This window comes from Chaetodon auriga, chromosome 13, assembly GCF_051107435.1.
Source record: "Chaetodon auriga isolate fChaAug3 chromosome 13, fChaAug3.hap1, whole genome shotgun sequence".
Classification (NCBI taxonomy): Eukaryota; Metazoa; Chordata; class Actinopteri; order Chaetodontiformes; family Chaetodontidae; genus Chaetodon; species Chaetodon auriga.
In genome coordinates, this window is record NC_135086.1 from 11,313,187 (window position 1) to 11,330,245 (window position 17,059).

The following is a 17,059-nucleotide window of genomic DNA, read 5'->3' on the forward strand; positions in this document are numbered from 1 at the left end:
TGGGAAAAGTCTCTGGAGAGCAACAGCTGCAGAGCTCACCTAAAACTGTCTGCCTGCTCGGAGCACACAGGCTGAAAACACATTTTCTGGAATGAGCTAAGTTCTATATCTAAAAAGGCCTGGATTTAGCCCCACAATAAAAAACTCACTCAGTTGTATTTTATTCCTTCCCTCCCATGTTCTACTGGGACACCTAAGGGAATGAGGTATACCAGACGGGGGCAACTTGGCCTTATTCTTTTCAAAGGGCTGGGACAAACTGCTATGCTATGTGCCTGGTTGTTGTGTGTAGTCTTGCCCTCCAGCAGAAGTGGGGATTTGGAAAACCCTCTCCTCATGGTTAAGTTGATAGGTCACAGCACATTCCAGACATTTTCTGTCTGTTTGTTTTCCACTAGGAAGGCTCACAATGCCGCCTGCTGCTGCTACAAAGGGCTGTTTGTCTCTGATGTGCACATCACACCTGAGTAGGCCTTGACATTGAGCGAAGCAACAAAAAATGCACTTAAGAAAACTTTTTCTCGTGACGTTACACTATCGTCAGAGCAAAGTAACTGGGCATCACTCTTGACAACAAAGAGACGCATAATCAAAAACAAAAAGGGCAAAAAGATGACCCTATCTACTCTAAGTACAGCAGCAACACCATATTAATTTTTTCAGTACTGCTAACCATCTGGGTTTCTAAAATACTTGCCCTTTGTAGTTCTTTCTTCATGCTTTCATTGAGGGCTGCTTGTCAGCCAGCTGCTGATAGAGCTAAATTCATACTTCTCACAGCTCTGTCATGCTGTGTAAGCTGACCTCTGCTAGCTCCTGGCCAGAGAAGGTCAAGAGAAGCTAATAGGTGCTGATGGCACTGACTAGGCACTGACCATTACACCACCTCTCTGGAATTAATTACCATCACATATTTCAATTAAACACTGCAAACTCCACTCATTTCCAGCTTATTTAAGTGGGATTCTAAGCAGGATCATAATCGACACTGTCTGGCAAGATACAGCAGATGACTTTTTCGACAATCAGATGCTTCTGTGATGCCCCTTACTCCATTGGTTTAGCAAATTAAGTAAAAAACAGTTAGAGAAACTTAATGATCCCAAAGGTTGCAATATCATCGCTCAAGTTATTTTGTTTACGTGTGCAGAACAATCACAAAGTGTTCAGGAGATGATGGCTGAAGTTACTGAGAGGCAGCACTGGTGGTGCAGCGTCGCCAGTGTCACAGCTGAACACAAGCTACTGAAGCTACTGCAGTCAAAGCAATGTATTCATGTAATGCTACAGAATGAATGGGTGAAATGTTTCGGCAATGCACACAGAAATTAAATGTTAAACAAGAAAAGTTGAGATCAAGTAATCAAGAAAGCAAAAGAGAGATTCACTCCATTAATGAATTTTTACCTTGGCCTCTGAAAAACTTTTAAGAGTGTAAAGGCTCCCTGCACAGCTCAGCAAACTCAGCCCTGCACTCCCTCCCCCTTTATCCCCAGCAAGTAATTTACTCAGTACTTTAAAAACACTGCAGTACAAATGTTGTGAACAAACTGCAAGAAACATGAATAATAAAAAATATGCTCTTAGAGCCAATTCTTCATCTTTAACTTTTAGAGACAATTCAGCTCTCTGGAGAGGAGTCTGCATGTGTGTTTTACTGTGAGTGTGATTGGACCAGAGAGAGGCCAGATTGAGCCGTGGTGTTAGCTGGGGGGTAGTGGGACCTGAGCTGCCATCCAACTCTCATGCTAAGCCTGTCTCCACCAGATGGGCACAGAGAGGGTGAGGGATCAAAAGATATACACACAGGTAGGCTAATGGGCAGCAAAGAATTTACACCAGAAAGCTGATGGAGGCAGAACAAAAGCCTTGCTGGGCAGAAGAATGCGGTGCACAGAGCAGAGGGAATTTTGCAACGTGTCCTTGAAGTGGGGTATGCGGCTTGTTTGGTCAGCAGATCTCCCTGGCACTGGTGCCCGCTGCACAGGCCTGCTCCCCACTGCACGTGCCATCCCTCTAACTACGAGGACACACACAGTGTCACCTGGCTCCCGCTATAATGAAGAAAATATTCAGAGCCTGAGGAGATACTTATTGAGTTGTGCAAAATGGTTCTCTCACCTTTATTTATTTCAAAACCGTCCCTGGTTGAGTGCTACCAGACGCACCTCCTGGCCAGCCACAGAGCTCAGTGGTCTCTCTGTGTCAGGATGGACAGGATGGTGGCCTGGCTGGAGCCTGGCACCATCTTTCCACTGTTGTGTTAGTAAAGGGCCAAGTCTCTGGTGGGCTTGAAAAAGACCAACTTCCTTCCTCTATACAGTTACTCTGATTCAAAAGGTTAAGGAAATTCAACGGCAGGAGACCAGAACAGAACATAAAAATGCAGAGACATACAGTATATCCAGTAGGAGTCAGTTTAGCTGCCAGAAGCTCTCAATTTAAGATATGGGTCCATGTGTGACCAGGGTGATGAAATGTACTACATGTCAATCATGCTTCACTGATACTAAGCGTAAGATATCAATTCACTGGCACTTTTAGCTTTTGTTCTTACTTGCACAGCATATTGTAAAATGTTGCTGTCTGTCACACGCTGTGGACTGTATGAGTGTGGCAGAGTAATCACACTGTGCAGCAATTTCTGCCATCAATTGTAACCACAGCAATGAAGTACTATACGCGATAAAACACTGCTGAAATAACACCAGTTAGTCAGTGAAACTTCATGGTTGAATCAGTTGAAAGAGAATGAAATGTCATATTTTTGGCATGCATGCAGAGAGGGGAAAAAACTTCTTGTATCTCCAGTTTCCTTCTTCAAAACTCCTCAGAGCATTTCTACAGGGATGTACAAAGTAGCGGGGAAACAATCATTACTGAAACAATGTTAGTGCTCATTTTACAATATAAACATGTTACAAGGGAAAAATGATGAATGACAAATGCATTGAAAACAACTTAATTACTATTTTGCCAATCAACTGATCCTTAAAGTAACTTGTCAAATAAAACTATGGTGGCAAATATTTACTGCTTCTAAAATGAGAATCATTCTTTTCTCCATTTCATAGAAGTGTTACGTGAAAACCTTTCGGTTTGTTGACAAGATTATTTTTTCCACTAGTTAGATAATGGGTTAAAACAATAGACCAACTGAAAACAATAATGATAATTCTGGTGGAAATCTTAGTCTGTAGACTCAGACCACACTTGAACAAACAAAGGACAAAAAGACATGTTTCAACATATTACATTGCCACAGTGCCACTATTAAATATTCATGACTCCTATAAAGACAGAGACAGGATGTCGAAGGGTTTTGTAAAGAAAATAGGCAGGATCCACTGTAGTTGATCATAGTTGGGCTAAAATGAAACACAACTCTGTGGTTTGTACTGACAGTCCTCATAAAATATAATTTGATGTTTAAGTATTTTTATGTAACAGGTCTTGTGCTACACATCACCTATACACTAGTGTCTGGCCAAACAATGACAAGAAAGTAGTTTTGTAGGTATTCTTAATAGTATCTCAGAGTTTGTCATTTCCTGGAAAACAATTTTAAAAATGTTGATGACTCATGCCGCACTCGGGGGCGTATGCTAATTTTGCATCCAAAGAAACGCTTTCTGAATTTTTATGATGCCGCCATGGATGTGCAAAGTGAAGGACGGAACCAGAGTGAGTGTTTCTGGGGGCTGGGAATCACAGATTACTTTACAAAAACACGACTTTAGGAAGTACAAAAACACAACTTTCAACCCTGATTCTAAAAAAGTTGGGTAACTGTGGAAAACAAATAAAACAGAATGTAGTCATTTGTAAACCATTAGTGTTCCTGAGCCCATGTAGTAAAATCCTTTATCCAATCATGTGTTCACAAAGTGGTGAACCTTACTCCATCTTTGCATGTGAACAACTGAGCCTTTCCAGGATGCCCCTTTCATACCCAGTCATGACACTATCACCTGTTACCAATGAACCTGTTTACCTGTGGAATGTTCCAAACAGGTGTTTTTTGAGCATTCCACATCTTTCCCAGTCTTTCGTTGCTCCTGTCCCAACTTGTTTGAAACATGTCTGCATCAAATTCAGAATGAAGCTGATGAGGTTGAACATTAAAAAAAATCACATACTGTTTTATTGTTTTACACAACGTTTGGAATCAGAGTTGCAATAAATGGAAATGGGCACCTTAACAATCCACCCAGAGACACAAGCAAGAAGCAAATGAACCAAACGAGCACACACTTCCATGTTCACAGACTTGCATATACAGGCAGAGGCATATGAGAGCAGCACAAGAATCTGAAGCTCTACTCTGCTCTGAGGCACACCCTTGAAATATTTATGACCCTCCACGTTCTATCCTCATCTATGGCAGGGGCACTGCATAGCTGCCTCTTTATCTCCGAACTGGACTTTGCAGCGGCTACAGCAGCCAGCTAGCTCGCTCCAAGACTCAAAATTCTTCTCATTTGGATCCTATTACAGAGCTAACCAGCAGCCATGTACAAAGGTCCTTCAGTAATCTCCCTAAATCCTACATGTTCTCAAAGCTCTTAATGTAGAATGTGATTCTACATTCGTCAAAAGTTTGGTTTTGCTTAACAATAGACTGAACTCACTGGGTGAGTCCAGTGGATGTTCTTCCTTCATGCGCTGGTGGGGGGAGTAAGTGACCACAGAGAGGAATGAGTCAGGACCAGTTTGCAGTCATTCCCTGCACGGAGTGGTCGTTCCTTAACTAACTCACAGGGGCTTCCTGTACACTCATACTTTCCGAGGGAGGTTTTATGAAAACTACTGGCAACCAAAGCTGTCCACTAACCCCACCTAGTATGCAGGCGTATGACCTTGATTATATAATAATAGGCCTATATAACACAGCATTGTAGGGTACTTCTGCTGGACGAAAATCATAGCTTACAAAAGATATTTTTAAGGCTTTTTAGGGATCTGGGGAAAATACGCCTTTGTATTGTATATGGGGAATATTGCTACAAAATGAGCATATATGACATTATAAATTAAATGGATGTTTAAATTTGTTTACATATTGTGGCAGTTCTGTAGCCATAGAAGTCTCTCATGGTTGCTAACTTACAAACATGATGAGCTGCAAAATGGATTTCTTTGTAGTCACACTGCAGGTATTTTCTCATGCACTGGATGGCTTCATGATAGAGATATTTCTTAATCTCTTCATAAGTGTTTTTGGATGTTATCTATGAAATTGGAAGCAACTTACGCATTAATTTTGTTTTTTGTTTCTATTATCTCTGCCTTTACACACTTTGGTGTAATGCAATCTTGCCATTGCACTTTAGGGACAAAATAAGAGCGCTTGTTTTGACGTAAGGGATCTCCCTGCTAATGCAATTACTGTAGGAACATCAGGTAAGGATGAGACTGGTAACAACTGACTGCCCAACCACACTTTAAGGCCCATGTAAACTTTCAGTTCATATGAAAAACTGATTCGGGGTTACTGTGGCCCATTACCAGTTATAAAATACACACTGCTGATCATTACACCATCAAACCTCCATCAGTGTCAAATGCTGACAAGCATTTGCAAGTTTAATCATCACCATCTCATTACTACAATTACCTCTTGACAGCAGTTTGCCTGGCCGCCTCTTTAGGTCTACAGTGAATAAAGTCTCACCTTATCTGCGCGATTAGATAAGGTGAAACTTTAATGATCTCCATGGGGAAATTGGGTCATTGCAGCAGCTGACACTAGGACATTGATAAGAGTGAGAACTAATGAAAACAGTGCTTAAACTGACCAGATGATCTGACTTATGATAAATAACATTTTCATTATGCAGAAAATTTGCAAAACATAGTGGCCACATTTATGCTGCTGGGTCTTCTTCCAAATACCTACAAACCCGACAACAACCATAAACAAGCCAGGCACCACGTAAGCTACCAAAAACCTGAAACGCTCCTCTGTAAATGTTTGCTGAATGGGAGCAGGCAAAACATGCGCAATGACCAACCAGGGCTTTGGCAGTTTCCCAGCAAACACCAGCACTGGACTAAAAATGACTTTGTAATCAGAGGGTTTACAGAGCAAACAAAGGAGGAGGGAAGAAAACCAGGGAATGATAGAGTGAGCCTATGAATTACTCAGCAGAGTCGTCTCTCCCTCTTTCCTCCCTGCAGGAGATAATGGGGATCATCCGTCTTCTTGCCCTCCTTTATGCCCTGTCTTTTGGCCAATCATCAGCATCCAGGTCAGCTGATAAATACCACGGGCCCTTTACAATAACTATGATGTGTAGAATTTGATAGGCAGGGATTTCTGTCTACCAGCATTGTTGGGAGAAGCGACCTGTCTCACGAAGCAGAATCACCAAGCTGGCCGGACTACACTGACTAAAGGCTCTAAAAATACATTTTTTCAATCAACTTCTTATGATGAGTGGTGGAGTCCTTCACAAATACACACCTTAAAGTTGAAACAGTCACATTTCTGAGAGAGTCTTCTGTGTTTGTGCTTTTGTCTTTAACTCTTCTCAGTGGTTTAAAGTGGGAGGGGCTGAGTTACAAAAAGACAATGAACAAAATTCAACTGCCAGAACCTCTAAAGCTCACTAATAAATTAGATTTTGTTTGTTTAATCCATACAAAAAACAAAGCGTCATCTAAATTATGCATATTTCTCATAACAGCTCTATAAATCACTCCTAAAGATGTTTTTCCTACTTTTGTGTTGCTTATTTAGTTATGTATATTTAATGTTATGGAGGAATGGAGAAGATTTAAAGCCAAATTTTCATGGGGCTTTAAACCTAGAAAGCTATTTTACTTACTTTAAGTCCATTTTCCACATTTAAAGCAATTCCAGGTTGAAGTCAGTGAAGGTATCCAGATTATTTAGTAACTCTGCTTCACAAAACACCTCCAGGTCTACACAGTAAAGCGTTTTCAAATTATTTACTACACAGACACAATGAATAACGAAGAATTGTGACAAGGTGCAAACAAAAAGAAGAATTGCACAAAGACTGTAGGACCGCAGAGTGAAGAAATCATTTCAGGATAGATGTTCACTAAGAAATAGATAATTTGTATATAAATGCATCTCTAGAGGAAACACTATTTATTATAGCCACAATCAGAGTGCACAGATTGTTTATTTCACACATCAGCAGGCCTAAGATGCTGACGCTGGAATATTATCTAGCTGAGCTGTTGGATTGTCTCAAACTCATGTTATTCCAATGGTGACTGCTACTAAACTGCTTAAGAAAACATACATGACACATCTATTCAACTTCATGAATAATACAGTGTTCCTGCACACTCAACGCATGCCCACTGGCACAGTCATGCATGCTAAAAACCAGCGACGCGTTTCTCAGTGGGACATGCCTGACTTTAAATCCCCATGAGAAGAGCTCATTGAGAGGGACAGAAAACCTGCAGGATTCGCAGGCTCTCATCTCCTTCCAATAAAACAAGTCGTCTATTCTATCCTGAGACAGGATGCAACAGCGAGGCAACCGAAGGGCATCATCATGAGGTGAAGAGTTCACAGCAGCGTACAAGAATAGGATTTGATGGTGGGGAAAAAAAAAGAGGTTGATTAGGGAAAATAGAGGAAAAACGGAGGTCATAGAGAGAGTCAGTGAAAGGGAGAGATGGTGGGCAAGACACAACAGAGCATTTAGTAAAAGAAAACCCAGAAAGAGAAGCAGAAGGCAACAATGTCAGGGGAGATCCTGCTATCAGAGCTCCAACATGGCAGGATGTGACATGTGGAGAGCAGGAAGAGGAAACTGGACAGATATAGATTAATTTGGGAGCTGCTCCTGAAAACATGTCTATCCCATTAGGGGCCTCAGTGGCAGCTAATGTGCTTATCAAAGCGTACACCTTTGGTCTATTCCTAAACCTGGTATGGTGCTGCTGCATACAGCTAACTTGGAGAAAGAAAAGACTTTTAATTTAACTACAGGTCAGTGGGTTTAGTTCAAGTTCTCAGACAACACTTACTGCCTTGTAGAGTTTCTCCGGAGTTGGCAAGAAACAGGGTCACACCCTGGGGTCAAATCCAAAATCTAATCAGGTCTAATGTAGGTCATTAATTAATATGACTTTACCAGAGCTCAGCTAATTTTTCCACGTGAGAACAGCTCAAATAAAAGGAGCACATTCAAACAATGAGTCTCATTGAACTAACAAAAAACAAAAGAAAAGCTCTGTGAAAAACAAGCACCCTCTTATTTAGTGCACTGAAAGTCTGCATTTAAGGATTTCACGTCAACAGGAGGATGAGCTCAGCTTTATTTACTCTACAGTGCTGAGGGACTACAGTTAAATGTTAAGTCCTTCTAGGCCCAAATATGAAGAAAAAAAGACCGATTTTGGACAAATCATGCAGGTTTCAGATGACAGGTGGCACAACTATTGGCAATTTCATGTTTTATCTTCATGCAGAGCACCAGAGAGGCTGAACTCTGTTGACGTGTTTATGTATTAACATTTCTACTAATCTCAAACACAGGGATGTTGCATCAAGTATTTTGTCCTTCAGGGCAAACACCAAAGAATGTGATTAGGTAGTATAATAAATCAAATCAGTAAACACTGCTTGCTTATTGTACAGGACTTTGTACAGGTACATGATGTCTTTGTATTTCTTCCAGCAGATAGGTATAACAGTTAAGGGATTTGTTTTATTCCGTTTGTTTATTCTGTGAGTTTTACTGCCCAACAAAACATCCGATTCTGACAAAAAAAGAAAACACAGATGAAATCAGATGAAATGTTTCATGTTCGTAACCCAAAGAATTCAAATTTAATATACTTTAGGAAGTTGTGACCTGACTTGATGTTTGGAAAACTGGATTTTAATACTTTCCATAGACCTGCAAGTTTAAGAAAGTACAAGTCGATGTGCAACAATATCAGCAAAATTATTGGAAAAACTTTCATAACGTGTTCACATAAAAGCCTTTTATGCCTTTGTTGCGCATGTAAGCACACTCTTTACTGGTTCAAGTTTTCCGATCCTGATAGTTTCATTGTTCCGAGTCAGACACCAACAGGCTTCCGCTCAGGATCATACTGGTATTGGTAATTCTCCCTTTTCATAAACTTCGAGAAGGTACAGACCCTCTGGTTATGTGAAAAACAGGGCCACATAACAGCAGCATGGGTGTGTCAGCTCAGCTGTTAACGCTGGGGCTGATTGCCATCTGATCAAATATGGGATCTGGAGTTTGAACGTGTGATATCTAAATAGTCAGGACAACAGCAATAGCTTGTCTTCAGTAGGATTAAAACAAAACACTGCAAACCAGTGTGGTTCAGTTTAGGAACTGCCTGCGCCGCAGGAGTGAACAGTCAGGAGCAGAAAAGTACAGCAGAAGTTCAGTTTTGGGAATGACTGATAGTCGCACGGGGGCTTCGCTAATGTTGGCATGTTTTCAAACATGAACCACAACACCAAAACAAAGGGCGGTGGTTTCTGAGACCTGTCATGTACATGAATAATGCTTAAAGCACCTCCTCAGGAAATAACAGCATGCCTTGGCCTCACGGTGCGGTAGCTCGTTTACATGTTGTTGTCAACTTACCTTCAGAGAGCTCCAGCTCCAGCTCCGCCAGCTTCTCCCGGACCTCCGCCGGCAGGGTCATAGCGACAGCCGGCGTTGGCTCCAACATCATCGTTAGCAACCCGGTTGAGGTCCTCTCAGCCATGGTGGTCCAGTACGAAGCACAAATAGGTCCACTGAGTCGCAGGTGAGAGGGACAATGTGACCAGAAATGAGAAAAATGAGCCCGTCCTCACTTGGTGTCGGCTAAGGAGGGCAAACAGGGTGTTGGTGCTTCTCCCGTCTCGCTGCAACGTCGTACAGATGTGTGAGAAATCTCTCCAACCGTCATGACACGGCTAGCTGTGAGGCTAGCAGACACACCTGGCTGTGTGTTTCCATGTAGCGTGGAAGGGCAGGGTCCTGTCAGTGTCTCCGTGCCCGCTGTCTGTCCCTCGGCACTAACGGCGTCCCGACTGTCCGCGGCTGCTTCACTTCAACTGTGGAGGGAACTCATTCAACTCCTCGCTCGCTTCCCACGGCGCAGTCGCCATTGCATCATAGCAACAGCAGCCCTGACCGCGCGCGCCCACGAGGCCTACTCCTGTGTTTGTGTGCGTGCTCGCGCTGACTCCTGATGATGTTCCTCATAAAACTTGCCTGCCTCCTACTGTTACAAGCACAGTGCTGCGTGGCACTCAAGTACAAGCATCGACTGGGGAGATTTTACTGCACCATTGGAAGTTTCAGGTGTTTTTTGCACGGGGTAATTTGATGGATGTCACAGAAAAACAATAACAGATTTTAGAGTCACTGGCTGATTAATTAAATGTCATTATTATTTCAGAAGTATGCTTTGTATTGTAAGGATATAACTGAATTATAAGCCAGCTTTTTCCTTTTTTTTTTTTTTTTTTGGTTCACTGGTTTGCTACTAAATTAAATGTCACTGATATCCCAAACAACATGTTTTGTATGATTAGAAAACAGTGGAATTATCACCCAGCTAATGGCACTTTTTTTATTCACTGGCTGGTAAATTAGATGTCAATGTTATCTAAAAATATGTTTTCTATCGGAAGAATATTATTAGCATTCAGATAACATTCAAAACTCCTTGTAAATATGCCGTATTTACACCTGGAAATGACAAAATCTTGAAATAGCTTAAATAGAAACACTGAAAGAAGTAGAAATAGCTGTTGCAAGGGAAGTGCTGAAAGGAGTTGAAGTGTAAATACTGAATGAAACAATTTAACTGTTCGTAATAGGTGAAGCTGAAATGCCAGACAAAGCATATGTGATAACTTGAGCAGTAAATGTCAGTTCAAGCAGAAGCCCTGAAAGAAATTAGTGTTAGTTCAAGATTATAAACTGATAAACTGTCAGTTGAGAGGTGTTGGGTTTGAGCATATAAGCACAAGGCAATTAACAGCACAGTTCACACAAGTGCTTTACAAACACTTTCACTTTAACTGGAATTCCAAACAGATATATTACCTAATCATTTACGCAAGTTATTTTCAAGTTAAAAGTGTCAAAATGCTTGGCATGAAATGACTTATTACAACAATATGTAAAGTCACTACTGAATTCAACAGTCCCGTAAAAATATTCCATTAATGTAGCAATTAGGTCCTAAAATTTTTGAAAGTGAATTCAGATCTCAAAGAATGGGAATAATTCCATGACATGAAGGTTGGTGGGTGAGTGAAGCAGATAATGCTCATCAATTCAGCAGTGGTTTGGTTGGTTGGGGTCTGGGTTGACACCCCACCTGAAGGTAATCTGCACTTCAAGATCAAGAAACCCAGAGGAGACAGTGGAGATGAGGTGGAGGAGGGTTGCAGAGAGCAAAACCAAAATGGGAGCAGATCCTGTCAAAGGCTACGACTGCGACTACAGGCTGGGGGGAGTTCATGTGGTCCTGCCTCCTGAACTCCAATACTGCTGGTGTTGGACATCACGTGACCCACATCATCATATTGGTCATTGTTCTTTAATCATATTGCAATGTAGCAAACAGAAATATTAGTATAATATAGCAATGTTTAAATTTAAAGAAAAAAGCCAAACACAAAATATATAACAAGGTTAATAAGAAACTTACATTTTATCACTGACACATACTGAACGTAATTAAAGTATACATATATTGAACTATATATGAATTGAATTTGTTCCTTCTATTTTCCTCTCCTGTATTATAATTACACTTAAATATGCAATCATGATGGAAACCTGCAAAGTCGTATACATATAACAGAATATCTTCTGACATTGAGAACTAACAGATACAGTATATGTTAACATTAAATAACACTTACTGTATCCTTTCTAAAACAAGTTCCGGAATGATTTACAAGACAAAACACAGAAAACTGATAAATCAGAGTTAAAATATATAAAGAGTACAAATGCAACAGAAGTTCTGAGAGACATCAATGTACAATATAGACAGACAGACAGATAGATAGATAGATGTAGTGTTTACTTCAGGTGCTACACATACCTGCTTTAGCTGCACTGTATGAGGCAAGAAGGCTACTCACGTTTATACTTCAAAATAAGTTGTATTGTTTCTAACTATCTGCTGCTGCTGCTGCTGCTGCTGCTGCTGTTGTCGTTGTTGTTGTCTGGGGTTTCTGAGCTGGGAAGTAGGTTCTTATTCTCATTACTCTTCAGTCATGTATGCACATTTGGTTGTCTGTTACAAAAGTACCAAAACATATATGTAAAACAACCATGCTGAGTGAGTATTTTCAAACATTAAATAAATACACTTCAAGACATGCAATTAAATAGGTTTTCCTTCATCTGTAAAAAGAAGTGCAAGTGTTCTGAGTTAATGCAACCAGTAGGTGTCACTGCATACACAATAAAAAAAAAAAGGGTTCTTCTGGGCAAGGAATACACTGTATTATATTGAGGGTTTGGAACAGTAAGGGTTTGGTGAAAGTGATGGTGATAAATTCTCTATTGTACGAACAGATCTTTCCGCAGAGTATGTTTCACTTCGATGAGGTACTCTGACCCCGGATTCCTCTTGTTATGTTCAAAAATGGCCCCATTCACTTCAGTATGAACATCAACAAGGCGCGTTTTCCTGTTAGAACACAAACAATAGTTTAGTCTATGGCTTCTACATCTTATCTGGAAACTGTCTGATGCTCAACAGGAGCTGATTTGCTGTTGAGTGTTTGCCTGTACCTCTTCTGGCCTCTTTGTAAGGCGTCTGTCAGAGCCTTCAGGTAAATGGAGCAATGGTTTCCTTGCTCCAGTTGACGTTCATCTGTCCAGCAGTGACTCCAGAACACATCTGCATCTGTGGGGATTAAATCATATCTGGGCATCCCATCACACCCATCTGTTTCCAGGTCCTCATCCCGGTGCTCCATCCTGGCACAGGGCTGAAACTCGGCGACGCTGTATCTCTGGATGAAGAAGAGTTTGGGCTTGCCAGCCAGCATCGGGCATGCATCAGCGGTGAACAGACCTCGGACACTGTCCAAATGCAGACCTACACTGTACGGGTCTGTACCCAGGAGACGGTTTGTCGCACCACGGCTAATGATGCAACAGACAAAGCCGTCACCTTCAAGGCTCTCTCTCTGTCTGGAGATCCCTCTGAGAGCTGCTGAAATGTCTTCCACGCTCAGCCACTTGTAGACAACCACATTGAAGTGAAGGGCCTTGAATGTCTGTTCCAACATGTCTGAGTGAGACAGGAAAGATGAGAGCAGAAGTTAAGTTTTATACTGATAATAAGTCACAAAAAAAGGTGAATGAAAAAACACCATCAGGCTGCTACCAATGGGGACGTCTTGAAGTAGTTGCAGAAACATTGTTTTGTAACTAAGGATGTTTAAGTCAGTATGTTTACTCAAGTTCTATACTGCACTTGCATTTTACTTGAACATTGCCATTTTCTGCTGCTTTATACTTCTATTTAATTGCATTTTAGAAGTAAATATTGTACTTTTTACTCCACTACATCTACAGCTACAGTATACTCACTAGTCTCTTGTCAGGTGAATATTTTGCATAAAAACAGATGTGATAAACTTACAACACATTGTTAAAAATGAATTAGGTGGTTTCCATCAGTTTGCTTGTGACCCCTTACAAAAACACACTGCCTGACTCATGTATGTGAGTTGTTTGTAGTTTCACCGAAAAGACATTTCCCATCAAAGTTTCTCACAGTTTCAATTAAATAACTGTTCAAGGTCAGATGACACAAAAAACCAAAACTGAAAGTCTGAAAAATGAAAACAATTTGTGAAGTAGAACCTTGTTTTTTCTTCTTTCCCCTGCCATTAATTATCTCACATCCCCTTAGTTTTATCCTGTGACCCTTTGAAGGGGCCCAACCCTCAGGCTGGAAATCTCTGGACTAAAATACCTAACTGTACATAAAGTAGTTAAAACTAGCTCCATCTTGGCCAGTTACAACAGTAAAATACTGCTTACACATTCATGCCTCAGTATTAACAATCTATTATGTAATATATGACAATATACAGGTCAAGGGCCATTTTTCTGCTGACTTGTACATTGTGGTATTTTATGTGTACTTTAGTAATGGATTTGAATCCTTTTGCTATTACTGGACAATATGTACAAAGTGTTGTGTGTCTCACCTCCATCATTACCCACGCAGTCTATGACAACACAAGTTCCTCTGGGATTAGTGTTAAACTTGTACAAATCTAGATGACTCTGTAATGCAAAGCAACAGACAAAGCAGTTCCATTAATGCACTTTACTGATTAGACACAACTCAAACATGTCGAGAAACAACTGTCCAAATAGTGAAAACTTTACCTGACAGCTCTGCTCTCTGTATACAGACACTGGTATCTTTTCTGACGCTGATGATGAGCAAGACAGCATTATGAATGTCAAAACAATAGACAATGAGTGGCCTGGGGCTTTCCACCTGTTTTTACTGGGAAGCTAAAAGCCCCATGTGAAATAATATTTGCCTATACTTGTTCCATTTTTCACTTACAGCACATCTGGCAAACATATCTTTGAATAATAATAATACTAGTAATAATGATAATAATACAGAGTCTGTCTTACCACTGTGATGGGGCTCTGCTTGTCTTGCTTGCTGTAGTGGATGAGAACTATTTGGAGGGAGGAATAGACGCTAAGGAGAAGATGTTTTCAAAGTATTAGTGTTATGAGAGAGTAAATAAATACAGTACATGTTAACTTTGGGACTAATACTCACAGGAGCTCTGCACCTTTGCTTTTGGGATGAATGTTGTTTAGATGTTGCAACTGTGAAGAAATAAAAGACTATTTAAAACATTGTAGTTTCAGGGTATTTTTTTTTAACTTATGCTGTGGGATCACTGTACACGTGTAGCTACTTTAGCAAAAAGCACAATCAGGGGAACTGAAAGAACAAGTTCACATTGGTTTGAGTGCGGTTTGCTTTAGTTGTTTAAAGTAAAATGGAATAATGAGCTTTGGAATAAGCATTAGGTTTAACAAATACAGAGTTTAGTACTGTATCAATGTCTGTGTGTCAACCTCAGGTATGGTATCTTACATCACATCTGAAAACAGGACCTGGTACATGCTAAATGAAAGAGAAAATGACACACATTGAGTTTTGGACTATCTTTAACATCTTAGTCTTGGAAAAAAAAAACATTAACTTCTTGTTGGTAAAAACTAAAATAAACTTTTTGCAACGCACTGAGTATCTGGACATTGCATGGTCACTGAAAAAAGTGTCATTTAGGTGGCTTTAATACTGAATGCTCTGCTTTTTTTTTTCTTTGATTCAGGAACTGTGTACAGCATGGGATGTGCTTCATTTCTACAGTGTATGTGGTATTGTCATGCATGATGGACCCTTTCAGTCGTATTTCACACGTGCATGCACTTACACACACAAATGCAGTCATTTTCAGTTCCCATTTTCAGAAGTTTCCTGTCTAAAGAACATGTAACCATTTCATAGTTCACATGCACTTTATGGAACTCACTCGTGAACTTCTTTTTTACATTTTGCCACCTCGAGGGATTCAGTATTAAGAGGTAACACAGTCTCACCTGGCGTCTTGTAGGCCTCCACTTTTTTGGCTAGGTCGATCCTGCCAATACTTGACAAACATTCCTCTACAACGTCCACTCTTTCAGGTGAAACTATATCCAGCTTCTCAAGTTCAATTATTACATCCAGGAAGCTCTGTCACAGAAGAGAGAGGAGTAAGCTGGGGTTTTTTTGTCCAGTCATAATGGAAGTTAAAAATGACAAAATTTGAGTGACACCAAAACTCCCCTCCCACACACACAGGAATGCAAAACTCAGTAAGTAAAAGCAAATTAAACTTTTATTTCACCTTTGCGTTTTCCATCTTCTCACGGGGTAACGTGTTGCCTAACAAGAATTTCACACTGTGCAGATCCTCACTGGCCATATCTTCACTTATATTTGCCATCAGTACTCTTTAGTAAGGAAAAAACATGATTACTTTGAGAACCACAAGTATGTCGTTAACCTGGATTGTTAAAATATTTATGTCTCACACATCTTACCTGAATCTTGGCAGAACCTCTCTGTATGTCAGAGTCCTCTCCACCTCGTCTCTGCTGGTGTTACACACCTTCCTCAGGATATCAAACCGTCTCAGCCGCACCATCAGCTCCCTCAGGAACAGCTGACCGCTCTCATCTCTCATCACTTTACGTTTCAGCATCTCCTTCACGCAAGCCACACTGTTGTCCGTGTCCAGGCTTTCACACAGGTAGAAGAGCCTCCTGCGTTCACTGCTGCTGAGAGCCTCTGCGATCTGATTAATGGCCTGAAGCTGAAGTTGGTCTGGATGAGCCATGGACCTTGGTGACAGCTGATGCCTACATACAGGATCGTATCAAATGCTGTGTTAGGTTTGAGTTCCGATTAATCTGTCGTGCAAGTTTAACAAGGACTGCGTCAGTAACTGAGAGGATTAATGAAAGGACCCACCTTACACCCTCGAAGTCTCAAGAGAAGAAAAAATAACTTTCGGAAACCCACGTAGGAAAGATGACGCACGACTAAAATTCTTCAGCTGAGGTGTCCCTTTCGTGTAAACCGAAATGGAAAGCTCGTAAGACAGCCATGCTGAGCAGCTGACAAATAGAGGAACTACAGCTATTGATGGGGACAGGCGTGTGGTAATTACCAATTTTTCCCGAGTTTAAGAAAACTGCACAATAGGCCGTGAAACTGAAGTGAAAGTGAAAGTTGAAAGGCGGCAGCTCGCAATGATTAAAAAAAAAAAAAACTTAAAGGCACAATCAGAGGCAGCATATGATCTGAACCAAAATCAGTTTATTGACAGTTTATTAACTTATAAAACTTAAGGCTTTATGCCAGATTAACAAAGCATACTTTTTGGCACTTCATCAGTTTAACATCAACATAATAATAGACTAACATGACAATCAAAATATAGACTCTTGTCACGTAATATTTCCTTTGGACTGCTATT

The 17,059-nt window shown here is 40.7% G+C and overlaps 2 protein-coding genes across 5 annotated transcripts in view; both read right to left on the minus strand.

Moving 5' to 3' along the window:
• The window catches only part of dip2a (disco-interacting protein 2 homolog A), an 81,227-nt gene extending 71,372 nt beyond the window's left edge, over positions 1-9,855 (minus strand). For all 4 annotated transcript variants that reach the window (XM_076746430.1, XM_076746429.1, XM_076746428.1 and 1 more), the window contains exon 1: positions 9,603-9,855. In XM_076746430.1, coding sequence (XP_076602545.1) covers positions 9,603-9,726 — 124 coding nt within the window. In that variant the 5' untranslated portion in view covers positions 9,727-9,855. The remainder of the gene's footprint in view (positions 1-9,602) is intronic.
• A 1,688-nt stretch (positions 9,856-11,543) lies between these two features.
• Positions 11,544-16,807, minus strand: LOC143330054 (CASP8 and FADD-like apoptosis regulator). Its single transcript, XM_076746220.1, has 10 exons — positions 16,552-16,807; positions 16,122-16,439; positions 15,926-16,031; positions 15,636-15,771; positions 14,803-14,852; positions 14,649-14,718; positions 14,388-14,434; positions 14,204-14,282; positions 12,771-13,275; positions 11,544-12,666 (listed from the first exon to the last, which is right to left on the minus strand). The coding sequence occupies exons 2-10, from the start codon at positions 16,415-16,417 to the stop codon at positions 12,537-12,539; spliced, it is 1,419 nt and encodes a 472-aa protein (XP_076602335.1). The 5' UTR covers positions 16,418-16,439; positions 16,552-16,807; the 3' UTR covers positions 11,544-12,536.
• Between the last annotated feature and the right edge of the window lie 252 nt (positions 16,808-17,059).